The 26321-nt window shown below is 47.4% G+C and overlaps 1 protein-coding gene across 1 annotated transcript in view; it reads right to left on the bottom strand.

Annotated features, from left to right (window-relative positions):
• msh4 (mutS homolog 4) overlaps positions 1-26321 on the bottom strand; it is a 122382-nt gene that overhangs the window by 36839 nt on the left and 59222 nt on the right. The window contains exons 10-14 of the mRNA XM_038793416.1: positions 22625-22689; positions 21800-21969; positions 12969-13105; positions 4248-4351; positions 3065-3189 (exon numbers count right to left, since the gene is read on the bottom strand). Coding sequence (XP_038649344.1) covers positions 3065-3189; positions 4248-4351; positions 12969-13105; positions 21800-21969; positions 22625-22689 — 601 coding nt within the window. The remainder of the gene's footprint in view (positions 1-3064; positions 3190-4247; positions 4352-12968; positions 13106-21799; positions 21970-22624; positions 22690-26321) is intronic.

Raw genomic sequence — 26321 nt, 5'->3', positions numbered from 1 at the left:
CTCCCCCTTCAGTATGTCCTGCAGCCGATCGGCGACATCCCTGACCCGAGCACCCGGGAGGCAACATACCATTCGGGAGTCTCATTTTGGACCACAGAAACGCCTGTCTACTCCCCTTACAATTGAATCCCCTATGACTATAGCCCTGCCAGTCTTTTTCCCGCCCTTCTGTGCAGCAGAGTCAGCCACGGTGCCATGAGCCTGGCTACTACTGCCTTCCCCTTATGAGTCATCTCCCCCAACAGTATCCAAAACGGTACACCTGTTTTGGAGGGAGATGACCGCAGGGGACACCTGCACTGCCTTCCTGCTCTTTCTCTGCCTTTTGGTCACCCATTCCCTATCTCCCTCAGCAATCCTAACCTGCGGTGTGACCAACTCACTGAACGTGCTATCCACGACCTCCTCAGCATCGCGGATGCTCCAAAGTCCATCCGCAGCTCCAGAGCCGTCATGCGGTCGAACAGGCGCTGCAGCTGGACACACTTCGCGCACTTGAAGAAGTCAGGGGCATCGGCCGCGTCCCTGAACTCCCACATTGAGCACGAGGAGCATAACACGGGTCTGGGATCTCCTGTCATTTTTAGCCTTTACCTTAACTGACTACAAACTATACTATCAAATAATTAATAAGTGATAGGAAAAAAAGACTTTTCTTACCAATCACAATACTCACCAACACAGGAAGAGTTAAATTTCTCCCAGCTGCTGCTAACTGGAGCACTTTCCTTGCCAGGCAATCAGGTCACTGCTTTGCTGTGATGTCACCCTTCCAGGTAAGTTTTTAAAGTTTTAAAGAGGTAAACTTACCTTCCCAACGACCCCTCACCACTGCTCCCGCCGAGAATCTGAAGTCCGCTGCTCCTTATCAACAGTCTTTTTTTTGGTTAGAGGAGGAGGGCGGGTGGCAGACACAACATGTGTAGTGTCTCGGGTTTAGCCGCTGCCCAAATATATCAGTTCACTCACCTTCCCAGAGCGCAATTCAACCGCTCCCACTCAGCTCCTCCCAAGCACTGAAACTGCAAGGGAAGTTTTTTTAAAAATAGGTAAACTTACCGCTCCCGTTCAGCTCCTCCCACGCACTGAAACTGCAAACAGCCCCCTGGTTACTGCTCTCGCTGAAAAAAAGAAAGCACACTCCGCGGTCTTGAAATCATGTTCTATTATTATGATGTTCTATTATTTTTGTTCTCTACTTCCCCTTCAGTTATGAAGCCTTCTAAGCTAACGCTTCGGTTCCCACTCCCCTGCCATATTTGGAGGCCAAATCATTGAGCGTCTTTAAGACAGAGATAGATAGGATCTTGATTAATAAGGGGATCAGGGGTTATGGGGAGAAGGCAGGAGAATGGGGATGAAAAAATGTCATGATTGAATGGCAGAGCAGACTCGATGGGACGAGTGGCCTAATTCTGCTCCTATGTCTTGTGGTCTTGACACTTGCACCAGGGAGGCATCCTGGAGTCTCTTTCCTGTCCACAGAAGCGCCTATCTGTGCCCCTTCCTACAGAGTCCCCTATAACTATCGCTCTCCTGCACTTTGCCCTCCCCTGTTGAGCAACAGAGCAAGTTGTGGTGCCACTGTTCTGGCTGTTGTTTTCCACTGATAGACTATGCCCCCCAACAGTATCCAAAAAGGTATACTTGTTAGAGAGGGGGACAGTCACAGGGGATTCCTGCACTGACTGCCTGCCCTTTCTCGCGGTCACCCATCTGTCTGCCATTACTGAACGAGAATCTATCTATCTCAGCTTTAAATATACACATGGACTCTGTTCCCGCACCTTTCCGTGGCAAGGAGTTGCAAAGACTCACAACCCTCTGAGAGAAGAAAATCCTCCTCATCTTAGTCCTAAATTGCACCCCTTTATTCTGAGACTATGCCCTCTGGTCCTAAACGCTCCCATGAGGGAAGCATCCTCTCAGCATTTACCCTGTCAACTCCTTAAGACCCCATTATGTTTCAATGAGATCACCGCAAACGATTGAGACAAATGGAACGTTGGCATTTATCGCAAGGGGAAAGGAATATATAAAAGTACAGAAGTTTTCCTGTAGTTGTACATGACTTGCTGAGACAATATCTAAAGTACTCTAAAGTTTTGGTCTACGTATTTGAAAAATATATATCGGGTTGAATCTAGCACTGCTAGGTTGCAAGGCAAGGGCACTGCCTGGGAATATCAGGAAACGATCTCACCAGTGGGAAACTAGTTTCCCGACTCTCACGAGATTGTGCGTTGCTGTTTACGCTGACGGCTAACACAGGCTCAAAGTTGACCCTACGATTGTGTTAGAATCAGTTCAGGGAAGGTTCACTCGATTCAATCATGGGATGAAGAGCTTACCATGTGAAGAATGGTTGAACAAGTTGGGCCTATGGCCTTTGGAATTTAGGAGAATGCTTAATACTTTGCTTAACTCGATCTAGAATTATGCACGAAGAATAGCTATTAGGATCAACCTTCACTGCAACCTTCTCTTCCTTTCCCCCTCATGTGTTTGCGCAGCATTTCCGTAAATGTGTCTTTGCTGTTCACCTCAACCACTAATTCTAGTCAGTTCCACATCCTCATTACTCCCTGGGTAAAGAACTGCCTTCTGAATTTCTTGGTGAATTTATTTGTGACTATCCTATATTTATAGCCTTTATTTTAATCGCCCCCAAATGTGGAAGCATGGTCTATATATCCTATCAAACTTTGGTCATTTTCAGGATTTCTATTCAGTCATTCCTCGGCATTCTCCTTATGAAAAATGAAAAAAAATGAAAATCGCTTATTGTCACGAGTAGGCTTCAATGAAGTTACTGTGAAAAGCCCCTAGTCGCCACATTCCGGCGCCTGTCCGGGGAGGCTGGTACAGGAGAGCTCCGGCTTGTTCCATTTTACCTCAAACATAACAGAAACAGAGGCACTCTAGGTAATTGCTGGAATTGAACTTTAGCTAAATGGTGAAAACTTGCTTATTTGTGCTAAAATTACAGTAATGTTAAGTTTGTTTCTCAAACACTTATTAAAACGCAGTCACTTGCAACAAAAAGAACAGAAAACATCCTTGCCGTAGTCTGAAATTGTGCAGGTGTGCGCAAAGGACAACAACATGTCCAACATGGAAACTGCGTCAGACAGCTTGTACAGACAATGGATGTGTTTGTAGATCTCGCTGAGGAGTTTGCAAACTACCCTGGAGAAAGACACAGAAAACAATTACAGGTTGCTAGCTAAACAAATTAGGCTTCCTTAATGGGTTGTGAAAAATAGAGCAGCAGATAACACATTGGCAAGTACTAAACTAATATTAAGTCAACTAGATAAATTTAACTGCATGCAAGTTCTTGGCTGCCAACTCAATCACTATCAATGTTTATTTGTCTGACATAGTTAAATACATTCAAAGAATGTCTTGTATTTTGGACCTCAGGAAGCCCCAAATGACTTCAGACGCAAATACTTTATTATAACGGAGGGAACATGGCAGCCAGTTTGTGTACAGCAAGGTCCTCCAAACAGCAATGTGAGAAAGACTGTGTTGGTGGAGGGATAAATATTGACCAGGACGCCAGGGGCATTCTCACACTCTTTTTCCGAAATAGTACCGTGGAATCATAGAATTTACAGTGCAGAAGGAGGCCATTCAGCCCATCGAGTCCGCACCGGCCGCTGGAAAGAGCACCCAAGCCCACGCCTCCACCCTATCCCCGTAACCCAACCTCACCTTTTTGGACACGAAGGGGCAATTTAGCATGGCCAATCCACCTAACCTGCACATCTTTAGACTGTGGGAGGAAACCGGAGCACCCGGAGGAAACCCACGCAGACACGGGGAGAACGTGCCGACTCCGGACAGACAGTGACCTAGCAGGGAATCAAACCTGGGACCCTGGAGCTGTGAAGCAACTGTGCTAACCACTGTGCTACCATGCTGATCCTTTACTCTCATCTGCGAGGTAGGTCAGGGATCAGTATAACATCTCATCTGAAAGACAACACCTCAAACAGTGCAGCACGGCCTCAGTACTGCAATGGCAATGGGAATGTCAGCTTGGATGTTTCACTCAAGTCTCTAGAGTGAGACCTACTGCTTTCTGACACGGAGGCAAGAATGCTACCCACCGACTCCCATTCAATACAATATATTCTTAGCTTAAATTTCATTTTTGGCTTCATGCCATGTGTGACAAGAATATACCAGCTTTCTTGAAAGAACAAATGTTGCTTTATGAATATTCCTAATCTACTTACAGATACGTCATGTGGTAAATCTCCCGCAAAGACTCCTGGCACCGTTCATTCATTTTAATTAAGTCGGCTGTCGTGAAATTGTAGGTGTTCTTCATCATGGTGACCTGGAAAGGAATTCACAAGTTACAACAGAACCTTTGTGCAACAAGTCAGGCCAGGATCCCACACGGCTTCCGGTGCAGGAGACTGGCAAGCGACTTAAAATTTGCTAAGCTGCCTTGTGCCAGTTAAATGCCTGGGACCTGCCTGTTCAGTACACAAGGTGTGTGGCTGGATAAGTAGGGACATAGGTGCAGGAGGAGGTCATTTGGCCTGTCGAGCCTGGTCGACTGTTAAATTAGATTACGGTTGATCACCTACCTCAATGCTACTTTCCCACACTATCTCCATATCCCTTGATGTCGTTCACATTTAGCAATCTGTCAATTTCTGGCTTGAACATGCTCAATAATTGAGCTTCCAGAGCGCTCGGGGTTGAGAATTCCAAAAATTCAACACCCTCTTGAGAACAAAGAAAAGTACAGGACAGGAACAGGCCCTTCGGCCCTCCAAGCCTGCACCGACCATGCTGCCCGTCTAAACTAAAATCTTCTGCACTTCCTGGGTCCGTATCCCTCTATTCCCATCCTATTCATGTATTTGTCAAGATGCCCCTTAATGTCACTATCGTCCCTGCTTCCACCACCTCCTCCGGCAGCGAGTTCCAGGCACCCACTACCCTCTGTGTAAAACACTTGCTTCGTACATCTCCTCTAAACCTTGCCCCTCGCACCTTAAACCTATGCCCCCTAGTAATTGACTCCTCTACCCTGGGAAAAAGTCTCTGACTACCCACCCCATCAATGCCCCTCATAATTTTGTAGACCTCTATCAGGTCGCCCCTCAACCTCCGTCGTTCCAGTGAAAACAAACCAAGTTTATTCAACCTCTCCTCATAGCTAACGCCCTCCATACCAGGCAACATCTTGGTAAATCTCTTCTGCACTGTCTCCAAAGCCTCCACATCCTTCTGGTAGTGTGGCGACCAGAATTGAACACTATACTCCAAGTGTGGCCTAACTAACGTTCTATGCAGCTGCAACATGACTTGCCAATTTTTATACTCAATGCCCCGGGCAATGAAGGCAAGCAAGCCGTATGCCTTCTTGACTACCTTCTCCACCTGTGTTGCCCCTTTCAGTGACCTGTGGATCTGTACACCAAGATTACTCTGACTGTCAATACACTAGAGGGTTCTACCATTCACTGTATATTCCCTACCTGTATTAGACTTTCCAAAATGCATTACCTCACATTTGTCCGGATTAAACTCCATCTGCCATCTCGCCAACCAAGTCTCCAAACAATCTAAATCCTGCTGTATCGTCCGACAGTCCTCATCGCTATCCCGCAATTCCACCACCCTTTATTTCGTCCACAAACTTACTAATCAGACCAGTTACATTTTCCTCCAAATCATTGATATATACTACAAACAGCAAAGATCCCAGCACTGATCCCTGCGGAACACCACTAGTCACAGCCCTCCAATTAGAACAGCACCCTTCCATTGCTACTCTCTGCCTTCTATGACCTAGCCAGTTATGTATCCATCTTGCCAGCTCACCTCTGATCCTGTGTGACTTCACCTTTTGTACCAGTCTGCCATGAGGGACCTTGTCGAAGGCCTTACTGAAGTCCATATAGACAACATCCACTGCCCTGCCTGCATCAATCATCTTTGTGACTTCCTCGAAAAATTCTATCAAGATAGTGATAGAAGAAGTAGATAGTGTAGATAGCCTGGGTCACATTGAGATCCAAAAAGACAAAGTGTTGGGCGTCTTGAAAAATATTAAGGTAGATAAGTCTCCAGGGCCCGATGGGAACCACCGCAGAATACTGAAGACGGCTAGAGAGGAAATTGTGCTGCCACTCGCTAATACGACCACTTGTTTCCAAATGGGAATAGGTCCTGTCTCGAAGAATCCTCTCCAGTAATTTCCCTACCACTGACGTAAGGCTCACCGGCCTGTAGTTCACTGGATTATCCTTGCTACCCTTCTCAAACAAAGGAACAGCATTGGCTATTTTCCAGTCCTCCGGGACATCACCTGAAGACAGTGAGGATCCAAAGATTTCCGTCAAGGCCTCAGCAATTTCCTCTCTAGCCGTCTTCAGTATTCTGCGGTGGTTCCCATCGGGCCCTGGGGACTTATCTACCTTAATATTTTTCAAGACGCCCAACACTTCGTCTTTTTGGATCTCAATGTGACCCAGGCTATCTACACACCCTTCTCCAGACTCAACATCCACCAATTCTTTCTCTTTTGTGAATACTGATGCAGAGTATTCATTTAGTACCTCACCTATTTCCTCTGGCTCCACACATCAATTCCCTCACCTGTCCTTCAGTGGGCCAACTCTTTCCCTGGCTACCCTCTTGCTTTTTACGTACGTGGAAAAAGCCTTGGGACTTTCCTTAACCCTATTTGCCAATGACTTTTCATGGCCCCTTTTCGCCCTCCAACTCCTTGCTTAAGTTCCTTCCTACTTTCCTTATATTCCACACAGGCTTCGTCTGTTCCCAGCCTTCTAGCCCTGACAAATGCCTCCTTTTTCTTTTTGACGAGGCCTACAGTATCTCTCGTTATCCGAGGGTCGCGTAATTTGCAATATTTATCCTTCTTCCTCACAGGAACAGGCCAGTCCTGAATTCCTTTCAACTGACATTTGAAAGCCTCCCACATCGGCCGCCAATCTAGGTTCTTCAGTTCCTGCCTAATATTGTTATAATTTGCCTTCCCCCAATTTAGCACATTCACCCTAGGACCACTCTTATCCTTGTCCAACAGCACTTTAAAACTTACTGAATTGTGGTCACTGGTCCCGAAATGCTCCCCTACTGAAACTTCTGCCACCTAGCTGGGCTCATTCCCCAATACCAGGTCCAGTACAGCCCCTTCCCTAGTTGGACTACAGTAGTCCCCCTTTATAACGCGGGTGTTGGGGTCCAAGACAGCCACCCGCGTTGTGTCCGAGCCGCGGATATCCATGATGGGGGTTTTAAATTTATTTTAAAATCTATGCATGCGCTTCCCATTGTGAGACTACGGGGGGGGGGCGGGGGGAGAGGTCAGACCCCCGTAGACTCACAATGGGAAGCGCTAGCATAGATTTTTAAATAAATTTAAAACCCCCATCGTGGGTCCAATTAAAATTTCAGCGGCCGGCTCACTTTGATCCGGAGAAGGAAGCTGCTCTCACTGAAATCAGCCGGCTGCTGAAATTGACACTGCCCGCTGCTCTCTCCCTCCAATCCAACTTTTAAGTTTTAATGTTTCTGATTGGAGGGAGAGAGCAGCCGGCAGTGTCAATTTCTTTTTTTTTCCTCCGGCTTGCCCCGTCTCCCCCCACATCCTCCAACTAGACCCTCTCCCCCCACACCCTCCGACTCGCCCCCTCTCCCCCCCAACACCCTCCGGCTCGCCCCCTCTCCCCCCACACCCTCCGGCTCGCCCCCTCTCCCCCCACACCCTCCGGCTCGCCCCCCTCTCCCCCCACACCCTCCGGCTCGCCCCCTCTCCCCCCACACCCTCCGGCTCGCCCCCTCTCCCCCCACATCCTCCGGCTCGCCCCCTCTCCCCCCACATCCTCCAACTAGACCCCTCTCCCCCCCACACCCTCCGGCTCGCCCCCTCTCCCCCCACACCCTCCGGCTTGCCCCCTCTCCCTCCCAACACCCTCCGGCTCGCCCCCTCTCCCCCCACACCCTCCGGCTCGCCCTTTGTCCCCCCACGCCCTCCGGCTCGCCCCCTCCCCACACCCTCCAGCTCGCCCCCTCCCCCCCCCCCTCTCCTCCCCCGTCCCCCAACACCCGCAGGGCCCCCCTCTCTCCCCCAACACCCGCAGGGCCCTCCTCTCTCCCCCAACACCCGCAGGTCCACCCTCTCTCCCCCACACCCCAGGGGGGTCTCCCCCACACCCGCCCCCCTCCTCTCCCCCCCAACACCCGCCCCCCTCCTCTCCCCCCCAACACCCGCCCCCCTCCTCTCCCCCCAACACCCGCCCCCCCTCCTCTCCCCCCCAACACCCCGCCCCCCTCCTCTCCCCCCCAACTTCTCCCCCCCCTCTTCTCCCCCTCTTCTCCCCCCCCCTCTTCTCCCCTCCCGCTTCTCCCCCCCCCCCTCTTCTCCCCCCCCCCCTTTCTCTCCCCCCCCCCCAACACCCGCCCCCCCTCTTCTCCCCCCCAACACCCGCCCCCCCCCTCGGCAGTGTCAATTTCAGCGGCCGGCTGATTGTTTCAGTGAGAGAGCAGCTTCCCTCTCCGGATCAAAGTGAGCCGGCCGCTGAAATTGACACTGCCGGCTGCTCTCTCCCTCCAATCCAACTTTTAAGTTTTAATGTTTCTGATTGGAGGGAGAGAGCAGCCGGCAGTGTCAATTTCAGCGGCCGGCTCACTTTGATCCAGAGAGGGAAGCTGCTCTCACTGAAATAATCAGCCGGCCGCTGAAATTGACACAACTGACAGTTGGGGTCCATAAGCCCCCCCCCCCCCCCCGCGGTATATCGCGAACCGCGGTATTGCGGAGCGCGGTATAACGGGGGACTACTGTATCTACATATTGTTTTAAGAAGCCCTCCTGGATTCTCCTTACAAACTCTGCCCCGTCCAAGCCCCTAGCACTAAGTGAGTCCCAGTCAATATTGGGGAAGTTGAAGTCTCCCATCACAACAACCCTGTAGCTTTTACTTCTTTCCAAAATCTGTCTACCTATCTGCTCCTCTATCTCCCGCTGGCTGTTGGGTGGCCTGTAGTAAACCCCCAACATTGTGACTGCACCCTTCTTATTCCTGATCTCTACCCATATAGCCTCACTGCCCTCTGAGGTGTCCTCCCGTAGTACAGCTGTGATATTCTCCCTAACCAGTAGCGCAACTCCTCCACCCCTTTTACATCTCCCTCTATCCCGCCTGAAACATCTAAATCCTGGAATGTTTAGCTGCCAATCCTGTCCTTCCCTCAACCAGGTCTCTGTAATGGCAACAACACCATAGCTCCAAGTACTAATCCAAGCTCTAAGATCATCTGCCTTACCTGTTATACTTCTTGCATATGCACTTCAGGCCACCAGTCCCGCTGTTTTCAGCAACATCTCCCTGTCTGCTCTTCCTCAGAGCCAGAGTGGCCCTATTCCTGAGTTCTCCCTCAATTTTTTCACCTTCTGACCTATTGCTCCGGTACCCACCCCCCTGCCATACTAGTTTAAAACCCTCCCATGTGACACTAGCAAACCTCATATTTCAGTCCTAAATTATCTTCCCCTTATTCTGAGACTGTGTCAACTGGTTTTAGTTAGTCTCTCCCCCATGCCGCCCCCCCCCCCCTCCCCTTCGTTCCAATAGGAAATCCCATCTATTTCTACCCCGTCACTCCCTGTAGGAATTTTACAAGTTTCAATGAGATTCCCCTCATTCCTCAAAATTCTTGAAGGATCCAGTCCCAGTTTCCACAATTCCTCCTCATTAGACAACCTCGACATCCCTGGGATTAATCTGGTCAACCTCTGTTATACTTCCTCCATTGCAAACTTATCCTTCCTTAGATCAGGAGACTGTGCTCAAACTGTGCACAATACTCCAGGTGAGGTCTCACAAAGGGTCTGTACAATTGCAATAAGACATCTTTACTCCTGTGCTCAGGTCCCCTTGCAGTGAAGGCTAAATATCATTTGCATTCCTAATTGCTTGCCGCACCTGCACACTAGCTATTAGTGACTCATGAGCAAGGACACCCAAGAGCCTTTGGGCAAACCCTTGCCGACATCGCACCACGTGAAATACACTGCTTCTCTGCTTTTTTTTAGTCAAAGTGGATAAAATAAAATAAAGTGGCCACAGTCCCAGATGGCCATAGGCTACTTTCCCCTTTGAGGTGGGAGAGCTGACTGGTGGGGATTTAACCTGAGGATCACCACACCTCACCAAGAAGGCATGAATAACCTCAGCCGATACGGGCCTTGTCCTGCATCACAAAATAGCTGTCCAGCCAACTGAGCTAAACCGTAACCCCCCCCTCCCCTCGCACCCACCCCCCCCCCTCCCACCCACACCCACACCCTCTCCCGCCCACACCCACACCCCAGCACCCACCACCACCTCCCACCCACACCCACAGTGGATAACTTCACACTTACACACTTATTCACAATATATTTCATCTGCCATGTTCCTGCCCAATCACTTAGCCTGTCCAAGTCCCCTGGAAGCCTCCTTGTAACCTCCTCACAACTTACATTCCAAACCTAGATTTGCATCATCAGCAAATCTGGAGATGTTACTTTTCGTCACCATATCCAAATCATTGATATAGTGAACTGCTGTGGCCCCAGCACTGATCCTTGCGATACCCCACTACTAACAGCCTGCTACCCTGAGAATGGCCTGTTTATTCCTACTCCCTGTTTCCCATCTGTTAACCAATTATTCCATATCAGTATACATGGCTATACATGTGCATTCTGCATGTGTACCATTAAGTTCTTCTGCTTTTTCGTCACTTTATCTGCTAAACTAGAATAAAATTACTATTTAGAGGCCTATATTAACAGGGAGGAAGGAAAGAATTGCATTTGAATCGCAATTTTCAGAAGCAGAGGACAACCCAATTTACTGCACTGCCAAAATAAATGTTAAATTGTGGGTCATATCCCTAAAATTGGAGAAGTGTCAGCCAATTTAAACACAGCAAGTGCCCACTAATAGCAACATAATAGTGAATGATCATTACTGAATGAGAGATAAATATTGGACATGGTCCTGGGGAAACTCCACCGCTCTCACTCCAAGTAGCATCTGTACCTTTAATGTAATCGCAAGAAGATAAACAAACCTCCGTTAACCTCTGCCCAGTATTGTTCGTCCAACAATGCAGCTTTCCCTTAGTATTGCCTCTGCCTCTCCGCCCCCCCCCACTAAACCCATCTGCTTCTCCATCCCCCCCCCACAAAAACCCGTCTGCCTCTCCATCCCCCCCCACAAAAACCCGTCTGCCTCTCCATCCCCCCCCCCACTAAACCCGTCTTCCTCTCCATTCCCCCCCCCACTAGACCCGTCTGCCTCTCCATCCTCCCGCCCCCCACTAAGCCCGTCTGCCTCTCCATCCCCCCCCCACTAAACAAGTCTGTCTCTCCAACCCCCCACCACTGAAACCGTCTGCCTCTCCACCCCCCCCCCCCACTAAACCCGTCTGTCTCTCCATCCCCCCCACCACTAAACCCCTCTGCCTCTCCACCCCCCCCACTAAACCTGTCTGCCTCTCCACCCACCCCCACCCCACCCCCCCCCCCACTAAACCCGTCTGCCTCTCCATCCTCCCCCCCACTAAACCCGTCTGCCTCTCCATCCTCCCCCCCCCACTAAACCCGGCTGCCTCTCCATTCCCCCCCCACTAAACCCGTCTGCCTCTCCATCCCCCCCCACTAAACCCGTCTGCCTCTCCATTCCCCCCCCCCCCACTAAACCCGTCTGCCTCTCCATCCTCCCCCCCACTAAACCCGCCTGCCTCTCCATCCTCCCCCCCCCCCACTAAACCCGGCTGCCTCTCCATCCCCCCCCCACTAAACCCGTCTGCCTCTCCATCCCCCCCCACTAAACCCGTCTGCCTCTCCATTCCCCCCCCACTAAACCCGTCTGCCTCTCCATCCCCCCCCCCCCACTAAACACATCTGTCTCTCCAACCCCCCCACCACTGAACCCGTCTGCCTCTCCACCCCCCCCCCCACTAAACCCGTCTGTCTCTCCATCCCCCCCACCACTAAACCCCTCTGCCTCTCCACCCCCCCCACTAAACCTGTCTGCCTCTCCTCCACCCCCCCCCCCCCCCAACTAAACCCGCCTGCCTCTCCACCCTGCCCCTCCTGACACTCCTTGGAGATGTTCCGTAAAACCTACTTTTTTCACCAGTGAAGCCAGTTGATGTTATAAACAGGACAGGAGATCCTGGAATGGAACCTTTGCTCAAAAGACTGTAACATTTACTTTTTTATATATATATATATATATGTAAGCCTGCCTTTTTACAGTTTCCATTCTATCCAGTCTTTCTTCTGACAGAATTGAGATGTGCTCACTCCCCGAGATGCTATCTCCAACTGCCCTTGCTTCCAGTTAAAACTAAGAACAAAGGAATGTGACCTCCGGTTGCTAAGCAAAGCCCCTGCTACTGCTATTCATTCTTCATGCCACAGCGCTCTCTAAGCGCAATAGAAACATAGTTGGAAGTTAACTTACTGCACACATACCGCACACATACAAACACCTTTGTCCAGCATGGATCTAACTATAGGTTTCACCCTTCCAGACACCAGAACATTAAATGCACTTAAAACTATACCTTATTTCTAATGTTTACCAATACAAATATTTTACCTGAAAACTATCTTTGTTTTCCTAACACCAAGCTTTTGGTCATATGTCCGAATATCCCTTTATGTGGCACAACATCAAGTGGTGTTTGATAAAGCTGCTGTGATGTCCTTTGGCATGTTTTACAATGTCAAAGGAGCAGTATAAATGCAGGCTGTTCTTGCCGAAAAGGGAGAGTTAGGCCTGATTTTCCAACTACGGTTATGCGGGAAATATCCACCAAAGATATTCTTCTTTGTAACTGGAACCCTGCAGAACTTAAGAATGTGTTTTAGAAAGTGTCATAAATAATAGACGCTGCAATGGGTAACACACCTTCATGAACTCTGAAGGCAGTTGTCCATTCGGGAATGAAGCTCCCTCGGAGCTCAGCTGAATGAAGAATCCTCGGGTTGTACTGAAGCTGGTTTTCAGAGGCAGGTTATATTTTTCTCCCAGCTGGGTTATCATTCCTATTCAATGTAACAGGCAACAGTGAACATACTTATTCAGCCGTGCAGGGGTTAATGAAGTTTCATTTACAGATTAAGCAAACCAAACAAGCTGCAATCAGAACAACACAATATCTATGATAAAAGCATTTCTTGTTTAAAGGAGATTTGACCGGCATTGTTTTAATCCAAATATAGAGAATATGCCAAACGGAGTAGTAGAAAGAAAGAAATAATGAAAGGAAGAACAGGGAAGTATTTTTCATGACCTCAGGATGTATCAAAGTACTTTACAGCACATTAAATACTTTTACAATGTACATTAAGAAGTCTTACAACACCAGGTTAAAGTCCAACAGGTGTGTTTCGAATCACTCGCTTTCGGAGCACTTCTCCTTCCCCAGGTGAATAAAGAGGGATTCATGTCGCATTAGATTCACCCCCCCCCCCCCCCCAACCCCCAACCATCTGGCCTGGAGCTGTCCTGGCTTGAGACAATTCACACCTCTTTAACCTGAGAGCATCCCTATCTCCAGGTGTTCCCTTTGGACCCGTAAAGACTTAATTACTTGCAAAGACTCACATTCAAAGTATCGTTTTGCACCTTTGACTTTGTCTATATATATGTTTCTGGAACCCACCTTTTCACCCACCTGAGGAAGGAGCAGTGCTCCGAAAGCTAGTGTGTGAAACAAACCTGTTGGACTTTAACCTGGTGTTAGAACATAAGAACATAAGAACTAGGAGCAGGAGTAGGCCATCTGGCCCCTCGAGCCTGCTCCGCCATTCAATTAGATCATGGCTGATCTTTTGTGGACTCAGCTCCACTTTCCGGCCCGAACACCATAACCCTTAATCCCTTTATTCTTCAAAAAACTATCTATCTTTACCTTAAAAACATGTAATGAAGGAGCCTCAACTGCTTCACTGGGCAAGGAATTCCAGAGATTCACAACCCTTTGGGTGAAGAAGTTCCTCCTAAACTCAGTCCTAAATCTACTTCCCCTTATTTTGAGGCTATGCCCCCTAGTTCTGCTGTCACCCGCCAGTGGAAACAACCTGCCCGCATCTATCCTATCTATTCCCTTCATAATTTTAAATGTTTCTATAAGATCCCCCCTCATCCTTCTAAATTCCAACGAGTACAGTCCCAGTCTACTCAACCTCTCCTCATAATCCAACACCTTCAGCTCTGGGATTAGCCTAGTGAATCTCCTCTGCACACCCTCCAGCGCCAGTACGTCCTTTCTCAAGTAAGGAGACCAAAACTGAACACAATACTCCAGGTGTGGCCGCACTAACACCTTATACAATTGCAACATAACCTCCCTAGTCTTAAACTCCATCCCTCTAGCAATGAAGGACAAAATTCCATTTGCCTTCTTAATCACCTGTTGCACTTGTAAACCAACCTTCTGTGACTCATGCACTAGCACACCCAAGTCTCTCTGACTGCGGCATGCTTTAATATTTTATCGTTTAAATAATAATCCCGTTTGCTGTTATTCCTACCAAAATGGATAACCTCACATTTGTCAACATTGTATTCCATCTGCCAGACCCGAGCCCATTCACTTAACCTATCCAAATCCCTCTGCAGACTTCCAGTATCCTCTGCACTTTTCGCTTTACCACTCATCTTAGTGTCATCTGCAAACTTGGACACATTGCCCTTGGTCCCCAACTCCAAATCATCAATGTAAATTGTGAACAATTGTGGGCCCAACACGGATCCCTGAGGGACGCCACTAGCTACTGATTGCCAACCAGAGAAACACCCATTTATCCCAACTCTTTGCTTTCTATTAATTAACCAATCCTCTATCCATGCTACTACTTTACCCTTAATGCCATGCATCTTTATCTTATGCAGCAACCTTTTGTGTGGCACCTTGTCAAAGGCTTTCTGGAAATCCAGATATACCACATCCATCGGCTCCCCGTTATCTACTGCACTGGTAATGTCCTCAAAAAATTCCACTAAATTAGTTAGGCATGACCTGCCTTTAACGAACCCATGCTGCGTCTGCCCAATGGGACAATTTCTATCCAGATGCCTCGCAATTTCTTCCTTGATGATAGATTCCACCATCTTCCCTATTACCGAAGTTAAACTCACTGGCCTATAATTTCCTGCTTTCTGCCTACCTCCTTTTTTAAACAGTAGCGTCACGTTTGCTAATTTCCAATCCACCGGGACCACCCCAGAGTCTAGTGAATTTCGGTAAATTATCACTAGTGCATCTGCAATTTCCCTAGCCATCTCTTTTAGCACTCTGGGATGCATTCCATCAGGGCCAGGAGATTTGTCTACCTTTAGCCCCATTAGCTTGCCCATCACTCCCTCCTTAGTGATAACAATCCTCTCAAGGTCCTCACCTGTCATAGCCTCATTTCTATCAGTCGCTGGCATGTTATTTGTGTCTTCCACTGTGAAGACCGACCCAAAAAACCTGTTCAGTTCCTCAGCCATTTCCTCATTTCCCATTATTAAAACTCCCTTCTCATCCTCTAAAGGACCAATATTTACCTTAGCCAATCTTTTTTGTTTTATATATTTGTAAAAACTTTTACTGTCTGTTTTTATATTCTGAGCAAGTTTACTCTCATACTCTATCTTACTCTTCTTTATAGCTTTTTTAGTAGCTTTCTGTTGCCCCCTAAAGATTTCCCAGTCCTCTGATCTCCCAGCAATCTTTGCCACTTTATATGCTTTTTCCTTCAATTTGATACTCTCCCTTATTTCCTTAGATATCCACGGTCGATTTTCCCTCTTTCTTCCGTCCTTCCTTTTGTTGGTATAAACCTTTGCTGAGCACTGTGAAAAATCGCTTGGAAGGTTCTCCACTGTTCCACCATAAAGTCTTAGCTCCCAGTCTACCTTAGCTAGTTCCTCTCTCATCCTCTTGTAATCTCCTTTGTTTAAACACAAAACACTAGTATTTGATTTTACTTTCTCACCCTCCATCTGTATTTTAAATTCCACCATATTGTGATCGCTCCTTCGAGAGGATCCCTAACTATGAGATCATGAATCAATCCTGTCTCATTACACAGGACAAGATCTAGGACCGCTTGTTCCCCCGTAGGTTTCATTACATACTGTTCTAGGAAACTATCGCGGATACGTTCTATAAACTCCTCCTCACGGTTGCTTTGACCGACCTGGTTAAACCAATCGACATGTAGATTAAAATCCCCCATGATAACTGCTGTACCATTTCTACATGCATCAGTTATTTCTTTGTTTATTGCCTGCCCCACCATCTCGTTACTATTTGGTGGCCGATAGACTACTCCTATCAGTGACTTTTTCGCCTTACTATTCCTGATTTCCACCCAAATGGATTCAACCTTATCCTCCATAGCACCGATGTCATCCCTTACTATTGCCCGGATGTCATCCTTAAATAACAGAGCAACACCACCTCCCTTACCATCCACTCTGTCCTTCCGAATAGTTTGATACCCTCGGATATTTAACTCCCAGTCGTGACCATCCTTTAACCATGTTTCAGTAATAAACCACACAAACACGGGGACAATGGGGAAACTCCACACGGACAGAGACCTCGAGCCGGGATCAAACCTGGGACCTCGGCGCCGTGAGACTGCAGATGTAACCCACTGCGCCACCGTGCTGCAATTTCAGTGTAATTCTACGGAATTCATTTCTACTTCATCTGAGTGAACACTGAACGCAAAGAGTTTTGTAAAACAAGCACAAACATTCTGTCATGTGAGAGTACCTTTAAGAAATGGGTATTTAAGAAATGTACCTTTTAAGAAAAGGGTATTACTGCAGTGATGTCAGAGAGTGGGTGGAGCTGGGCTGTCTGGCAGCTTTTTACTTTCCTTTGAGGCTGTTTGCTGCAGGGTGTGTTTTAATTTCGTTTTCAGTGCTGGATAGCTGCAGTCACAGGCAGGAGGGGTATTAGTCTCTCTCTCTCTGTAATCTAAAGACTGTAAATTGATCAATTGGTAATTTAAAACTAACAAGGGGCAGCACGGTAGCATTGTGGATACCACAATTGCTTCACAGCTCCAGGGTCCCAGGTTCAATTCTGGCAATTCTGGCAATCTGGAATTGAACCCACGCTGCTGGCCTTGTTCTGTATTACAAGCCAGCTGTTTAGCCCACTGTGTTAAACCAACCCCTAATTCCAGAGCCACTTAGGGTAGAGCCACAAAGGGCAGCACGGTAGCACAGTGGTTAGCACAATTGCTTCACAGCTCCAGGGTCCCAGGTTCAATTCTGGCTTGGGTCACTGTCTGTGCAGAGTCTGCACGTTCTCCCCGTGTGTGCGTGGGTTTCCTCCGGGTGCTCCGGTTTCCTCCCACAATCCAAAGATGTGCAGGTTAGGTGGATTGGCCATGATCAATTGGCCTTAGTGTCCAAAATTGCCCTTAGTGTTGGGTGGGTTTACTGGGTTATGGGGATTGTGTGGAGGTGTTGACCTTGGATAGGGTGCACTTTCCAAGAGCCGGTGCAGACTTGATGGGCTGAATGGCCTCCTTATGCACTGTAAATTCTATGATTTAAAAAACTGGTCTCAGTAGTGACTTTAACCTGATGTGCTTCTGTTGAAATTTCTTTTTCAAGTCTTGTGAATGTTAAAGGGACAGCTTAAGGATTACTTAGTGTCGTATTCTTTGGGGGTTGTATTTGAATTAAGGGTTGCTAAGATGTTCACTGTATGTTTTAAAAAGGTTAACTTGAGTTCATAGAATAAACATTGTTTTGTTTTAAAAAATACTTTTCCATTTCTGCTGTACCACACCTGCAGAGCGGGCCGTGTGCTCCCCATACCACAATCTATTCAAAGTTGTGGGTCAGGTGAATTCCATGATACACTTTGGGGTTCTCTAAACCCTGGCTCATAACAATTCAAATCTCCGGCATTTAGCAAAGTGCCAATGATTATCTTCGAGACGCGTTAATTTTTTGTTTGAAAAGTGCGCCAAGGTCTTTGCTGCATCACAATTATCACACATCTCTATTAGCATCTTTCTGATTAAAAGTGTTTATCAGTCCACCTGGGAGAGAAAGCTACAGCCTTTCACAACCATATTTCCATGTCATACAGATTAGACTCAAAGGCACTCATCAGTTTTGTACAATTTTAAACTATATTTATTACTATTTTCATCAAAACTTAAATGTTAACTGTTTCTCTCTCCGCCGATGGGGGGAAGAGGGGGATACCCAGCTCTTAAATAATCCCCAGCTTTTAAATAAAAGCTTCAATGAGCATCACCTGCTCTCAATTCACTCCGAAGCTCGACCTGCGACTTGCATTTCTAACTGTGACAGGTCCCCCTTCTTTTAAGGTCGAAAGATAAAAATACAAAAATAAAAATAATTTCTGATTCTTCACAGTTAAAAAGTGAGACATCATACAGAAAATTAACGTATCTCCAAGAGATATCATTGGCACTTTGTTAAATGCTGGAGATTTGAATATTTGTGCTTCAGGTCTGTTCAATTTCCTATTTGTTTCCCACTCCAGCAGACTGACCAACAGCTTGTCTCAGATAAAGAACAGAGTGTCAGGGAAGCAGCTTCCACGAGGCCTTAACAGTGATCTGCTAATCTGACAGGGAGAGAAATCCGGAAAGATCCCCCCCCCCCCCCCCAACACACACACACACACCACACACACCACACACACACACAACTGTCTTCAAGCTTTAAACACTCACCAACTGGATAGAGTGAAAAACACTGCCTGCTCTGTTTACCCGGAGTGAACCCCAGCCAAGGTATTAGAGAGAGAGAGTTCTACCCTTTCTAAGAGACATTTAAAAGAGTTCGGATCAGATCGGAGTTCAAATTAAACCCAAATTGGGGTCCGCCTTTCTTAACAGAACATTCTGGAACAGTCAACACTAATAAGCAGCGAGATTTAGGTAAAGCCTGGGAATTTAAAGTTACTGAAACATAAGAGAAATACAATCTCAGCAAGTCTGACAGCGTCTGTGGAGAGAGAAGGGAGCTAATGTTTCGAGTCTGCGTGAGACTTGTCAAAGCTGAAGAGAACGGGAAAAATAGGGTGAGATTTATACTGTTGTGGGGGGGGGGGGGGGGGGGGGAGCAGTGGGGCTGGATAGGGGGGCAGCAATAGGTGGATCTTGACAAAGGTGTCGTGGACAGAAAGACAAAAGCAATGTAAATGCCGATGATCAAGGCTAAGAAGGGAGCTGATGGTGGCACATGAAGAGATTAGAATGTGTGAATGGCAGAACAAAGGTGAGCAGTGAGTCAAAGGGCAACTAGGAACGGGGAAGAGGCAGCCCAAGTGGGCTGGGGGGACAATGGCGAGGGAAAAACAGATCGATGGAAGAAATGAAAATTAACTGATAGGAATAAAAATGGGGTGAAGGTGCAGGAGAGAGTTCAGTCTGAAGTTATTGAACTCAATGCTCAGTCCTGAAGGCTGTAACGTGCCTAATCAGAAGATGAGGTGCTGTTCCTCCAGTTTGTGCCGGGTTTCACTGAGACATTGCAGCAGGTCAAGGATGGACATGTGGAGGTGAGGACAGGACGGTGAGTTGAAATGGCGGCGACTGGAAGGTCTGGGTCCTGCTTTTGAATGGACTGGAGGTATTCTGCAAAGTGGTCATCCAGTCTGCGTTTAGTCTCTCCGACGTAGAGTAGGCCACACTGGGAGCAGCGAATGCAATAGACCAGATTGAAGGAGGTGCACGTGAAGCGCTACCTCACTTGAAAAAGAGTGTTTCGGCCCTGGGATGGTGAGCAGGGAGAAGGTAAAGGAGCGGGTATTACATCTTCTGCGATTGCATGGGAAGGGGCTGTGGGAAGAGGGTGAGGTGCTAGGGATAATGGAGGAGTGGGGCCAGGGTATCTGGAGGTGACGGTCCCTGCGAAATGCTGACAGGCGGAGTGAGTGGAAGATGTGTTTTGGTGGTAGCATCATGCTGGAGTTGGTGGAACTGGCGGTGGATGATTCTTTGAATGTGGAGGCTGGCGCAGTGAAAAGTAAGGACAAGGGGGACCCTATCCTGGTTCTGGGAGGGAGGGGAAGGGGTGAGAGCAGAGATGGGGGGAGATGGGTCAGACACGGTTGATGGCCCTAATGACCACAGTGGATGGGAAACCATGATTAAGGAAGAATGAAGACATGTCAGCAACACCATTTGCAGAATGGCATCATCGGAACAGATGCAATGGAGGTGAAGGAACTGGGAGGATGGGGTGGAGTCCTTCCAGGATGTGGGGTGTAAAGAGCTGTAGATGAGGTTGCTGTGGGAGGTGGTGAGTTTGTAATGGATACTAGTGAACAGTTTCTTCCCAGCAATTGAAATAGAAAGGTCAATGAAGGGAAGGGAAGCGAAGGAGATGGACCATGTGAGGGGGATAGAGGGATGGAAACTGGAAGCAAAATTAATAATTTTCCCAGGTCCAGACGGGAATATGAAGCTGCACCAAAACAGTCATTGATGCACTGATTAGGGGATTGTGGGATGGGGCCAGAGTAGGACTGGAACAAGAAATGTTCCATATACCCCATAAAGAGACAAGCAAAACCTTAGCACATCTGCCAAGGGGTGTTCTATAATTTAAATTAAAGGTGCAATCCATCTGAAAGACATAAGTCCCAGCAACTGTCAAGGCATAAATGTTAGAAAAGCAAAAAAAAACAGAAAATAAAAGGCATACACAGGGGAAACTGGATTTAAACAGGAGGATCCTTACACACTGAACTTCAGGAGTCTGCCCATGCACAATGACATGGAAATTTTAGACATTGTTGTCTGTCATTCAGCACTCCACCAGCAGATGTGTTGGTGGGGTTTTCCCAGAGCAATCCCGTACCAGCCTCCCCGGACAGGCGCCGGAATGTGGCGACTAGGGGCTTTTCACAGTAACTTCATTGAAGCCTACTCGTGACAATAAGCAATTTTCATTTCATTTTAAGCAATCAGTGAGTTGATGAAAACTTGCATTTTTGGTGGCTAGACTCATAAAAACCCTTAAGTAGGCTGCAACTTGTTGATTGAGGTATGATGCAAGTTCATAATAAATGCTAAACACCTTCACTGACACCAAGAAACTGAAGCCAAATGTCTACATTACAATAATAAAATTACATTTAATTTTAAAATAATAAATTATTCTGATGAATTTGTTTACAATGTTTAGCTTCTATCTTAAGAAAATTAGATTCAACCTCTATCTGAAAATTAAAAGTGAAGGGATTCGGTGCTTTCAACTGTCCAGTTTGCTGTCTGTGAGGATACTTAAAGGTCACTGGAGGCTCACCCAATTTGATGACACCAATATCCCCGGATACCTGGAGGTCCCCTTGACTTGGCCCCAGATTGAAACTGTTGTCAAGAAAGGGGACTCACACCACAGATCCTGCTGGATGCTTATAGGCAACTTTCTTTGAGAAAAGCATCAAGCGCCATTAATTTGCCGCTGATGGTGAAATATAACTGCATCCGACTACCATCTTACATACTTATAATGGAAAGAAAAAAATGAAACAGGACACCGCCTTATTGCACAAGCTGCTTCATGGAACATTTAGGGTTTATGATTCTGAAAATGAGCAGAAATTGCAACTGTAATCTAACCAGCACAATTTTAAAGTGGAAACTTTGCTCCATTTTAACTATTTAAACTTGTTTATCTGAACAGTTATATTTTGATTTATCAGACACAGCAAGGTTCCAATATGACAACCGTACCTGCCACATCATCTACAATCTCTGTGTACGTGCGCCGAGCAATATCAAGAAACTCATTGATATTTGGTCTGACTGCATAGCATTTCTGCGTCCTCATGTTCAAACAGCCTTTAATGTACCTGGTGTCATCATTGATGACAGTTTTGATTTGCTCCAGAATGAGGTTGAATCTGGAATATTCACAGTGCAAAAACAATGCAATGAATTATTGAAAACACATATTTAAAAAGAAACATTAAAAAGCTAACCAAAGTAAGTTTTGAAAACAAAACAAATTACTCAATGAATTTTATATGAACTTGGGACAAAATATGAAATGCATATAAGTTATGTTACGTTTTTTATAATTCGCCGGCCCAAATGTCCAATTCTGGGCACATTAAAAAGTTAAAGAGGGTATTTACCAAGACGGCACCGGGGATGAGGAACTTCATTTATGTGAAATGAAATGAAATGAAATGAAACTCGCTTATTGTCACGAGTAGGCTTCGAATGAAGTTACTGTGAAAAGCCCCTAGTCGCCACATTCTAGCGCCTGTTCGGGGAGGCTGCTGTGCTGCTGGCCTGCCTTGGTCTGCTTTAAAAGCCAGCTCTTTGGAAGCTGGGATTGTTCTCCTTGTAGCAGAGCAGATTAAAGGGTTCAAGAAGGTCAGTCATGAAGGCACTTTACTACCATTGTCTCAAGGGCAATTTGAGATAAGCAAGATTATCTTGATTAAATATGTTTTTTTTTTGTTCACTCATGTCACGATTTGGGCATTGCTGGCAAGGCCAGTATTTTTATAATAATCTTTTTATAAGAATAATAATCTTTATTTCGGTTACCTGCTGTCTTCAAGTGAACTGCAATAAGCCTTAAGTAACGGTGTCTTGCAAGTTTTCAAAGTTCCCTGTACAACAAAAGCAATGATCACAAACACATTTCGCCACTTCTGGAAAATTATTAATCGGCAATTACTGGAAAGAAAACGTTAACTGATTTTAATTAAAAGCAAATTTTACTCAGCAATTTTGATTCTTCCTCGTTCACATCCCTGCCATAACGTTTCTCAGTTCCAAGGGTTCTCTGTATTGGGATTTGATGTATATGACAGTTCTCTTTGCTCTGTACAGGGATATGCATACCCACCTCACCATTATCTCTCCCCATTCAGATCAGAAAAGGGATTCAATATATATTGGGGAGCAGCCAGGGCTGGCAGAGCTAAATGACGCAGGGGCAGCCAGGGCTTGTTCCGGCTGCCCCTCCATCCTGAGGTGAACCCCAGGACCCTTTGGACACCGGCCCAGAGGAGGAGGGGGGGGGGGGGGGGGGGGGGGGGCACTGGGGGATCAACCCAAAGCCATCCCATAGAGCGGCGATAGTGGCTGCCAGCTCCCCCAAAAGCCTCTTTCCTGCCAGCGACGAGTCTCACAGTCAGTACCAGCACAGTGCGGCACGGCAGGGTATGTGCCGCCGGCAAGTGCGCCATGGATCCTCCAATCCTCCAGCTCCAGAGGACACCTGCCAGGGGCATCGAAGGCCATGGGGCGCGGTAGGCAGTAGGCTGCCTCCACCTCTGATGTGCATCATAGGGACACACCTAGATGCAGTGGTCGAGCACAGGAGACTAAACATGTTGAGGATCACTGAGGGGGCACTGGGGGGGGGGGGGGGGGGGGGGATGTGGGAGGGGTGGGTTGAGTGGGCCAGCACCATCGGGAGATTGGTGTACTAATCAGTGCCCACGTGACCACCTGTTGGAGAGACCATCAGATCACGGGAGGCCGTTAGATCGGGGTACGCTCCCGTTAATTGTATGGAGATTTGGCTTAAGTGGCGATTATTGGCTTCTCGCCACACTTCAGCGGGTTCCTGATTTCACCAACAGGAGCAGACCAATTAGATTGCAAACAGATTGGCGCCCAGCGCGGTTTTCGTTTTTGGTCACTCCCGCGATTTGACGGTCTTGTTACGCTCTGGCTTAAGAACAACGCGGCCATTAATTCGCTCCCATGTGCTTTGTGAACTGGTTTTCAAGTTCCACGGCCATCATCCTTCTGCCGTGAGCAATGCGGCTTCGCCCGCCGCCCCAGCCTCCACTTTCCTTACAGTTCCCACGCCGACTTTTCCACTCACCGGCGGACTTTCATTAGCCCCCTTTTTCACGACCGTTTTTTTTTTCAAAAACTTGGACATTTCTCCTCACTGTGTCCTCCTACAACTTCTTCAGCATCCATTGCCTCCGGGACTGGGCATTAAAACCCCAAAAATTCTATTCCCGAGCGGGAGCCCTCCAACATGCGGCAGCCTCCCGCCCGCCGTGACCGGAAGTCCGGATCTGGGCCACAGTTAACAGACGAACAGGGGCAAGAACATTACCTCCCGCACTCCCTTTTCGGTAGCAGAGGTAATTAGAGTTGGGCTGTTCAGGACTGAAATCAGGAACTGCTGAATGTGGTTATTGAAAGTCAATCATCTCAGTCTCAGGACATTGCTGCAGTTAGTTTCCTAGATGCAAACATCTTCAGCTGATTCATCATTGACCATCCCTCCATCTTAAGGTCAGAAGTACAGACGTTCGCTGATGACTGCACAATATTCAGCGCCATTCACAACTCCTCAGAGATTGAAACAGCCCGTGTCCATATGCAACAAGAGCTGGACAATATCCAGACTTGGGCTGACAAGTGGCAAATTACATTCGCGTCACACAAGTGCCAGGCAATGACCATCTCCTACAAGAGAGGATCTAACTATAGCCCCTTGATATTCAATGGCATTACCATCGCTGAATCCCCCATAATCCCCACAATCAACATCCTGGGGATTACCATGGATCATAAACTGAACGGGAACAAGTCATATTAATACTGTTGCTACCCTGGGCAGGTCAAACTCTAGGGATCCTACGGCAAGTAATTCACCTCCCCCATCACCACTATCATCTAAAGTACAAGAGCAGCAGACACATGAGAACACCACCACCTGCAAGTTTCCCCTCAAGCCACTATAATCCTGACTTGGAAATATATCACCGTTCCCTCCCTGATGATGGGTCAAAGTCCGAGAATTATGATCCTAACAGCATTGTGGATGTACCTACACCAGATGAACAGCTGCATTTCAAGAAGGCAGCTCACCACAGCAATTATAATAAATAATAATAATCTGTATTGTCACAAGTAGGCAATGAAGTTACTGTGAAAATCCCCTCGTCACCACACTCCGGCGCCTGTTCGGGTACACTGAGGGAGAATTCAGATCTATAAACTGCGTGATAAAGCAGGATGTAAGCAGGAATACATTGAAAAAGCAGCTTGGAGCCAGCGTGGGGTTAATAAGGGTTGTGTGGTACTGATGTTGGAGTGATTTTCGGCTGATGCAAAAGTCAACTGAAACTGGTTTGATAATAACGGCCGAGGTACTGATAAGAACTCCATCCAATCATTGCGTACCAAGTCAAGGGAAGTAAAAGCAGATGGGTGAGATTATGATCCGATAATCCAAAGGCGAGTTCACATAATAATTGAATTGCTTTGCATGCAAAGTAAAGTAAAGTATAAGAGGTGACATTGGAGCCACAGAACCTGGATCACACCTGGTTGAATAAACCTTCCAACAATAATGATCTTTATTATTGTCACAATGAAATGAAAAAATGAAATGAAAATCGCTTATTGTCACGAGTAGGCTTCAAATGAAGTTACTGTGAAAAGCCCCTAGTCGCCACATTCCGGCGCCTGTTCGGGGAGGCTGTTACGGGAATCGAACCGTGCTGCTGGCCTGCTTGGTCTGCTTTCAAAGCCAGCGATTTAGCTCTGTGCTAAACAGACCCTAAGTAGGCTCACATTAACACTGCCATGAAGTTACTGTGAAAAGCCCCTAGTCGCCACATTCTGGAGCCTGTTCGGGTACACAGAGGGAGAATTCAGAATGTCCAAATTACCCAACAGGACGTCTTTCGGGACTGTGGGAGGAAACCGGAGCACCCGGAGGAAACCCACACAGACACGGGGTGAACATGCAGTCTCCGCACAGACAGTGACCCAAGCCACGAATCGAACCCGGGTCCCTGGTGCTGTGAAGCAACAGTGCTAACCACTGTTGTACCGCGGCGGGATTCTCCATGATGAATCCGCTCTGCTACCCTTGCTCACGAGGACAGAGAAATTGCCGCTTGGTTAAATCTCTCATCCTCTGTGTAGCCACCTAAAATGGACGCTGAGCTACAAAGTAAGCCAAGCGCTAAGACTGCAGGGAAACAGGCAGCTTAGCCAAAACAGCAGTCTGCAAAGACAGCATTTTGCATTCTGCAAGTAGCAGAAACCAGTTTGGGCTCAGGTGAGGAGACCTTAGTTAGGTGCAAATGGCAAAACGCTTTGCATACTAATGAGGCAATCAGACCTGAACACCCACACAATAGAAACATTTGACTCTGAATGGACACATTTGAATCAAGGCCCAGACATCGAGGCACCAGAAACCTCCAAACAAAAGGGCATAAGAAACGCCCCCCCCCATCACGGAGACCCCCTCGCA

Source organism: Scyliorhinus canicula, chromosome 4 (genome assembly GCF_902713615.1).
Source record: "Scyliorhinus canicula chromosome 4, sScyCan1.1, whole genome shotgun sequence".
Lineage (NCBI taxonomy): Eukaryota > Metazoa > Chordata > Chondrichthyes > Carcharhiniformes > Scyliorhinidae > Scyliorhinus > Scyliorhinus canicula.
This window is presented reverse-complemented; position numbering and strand designations above follow the sequence as displayed.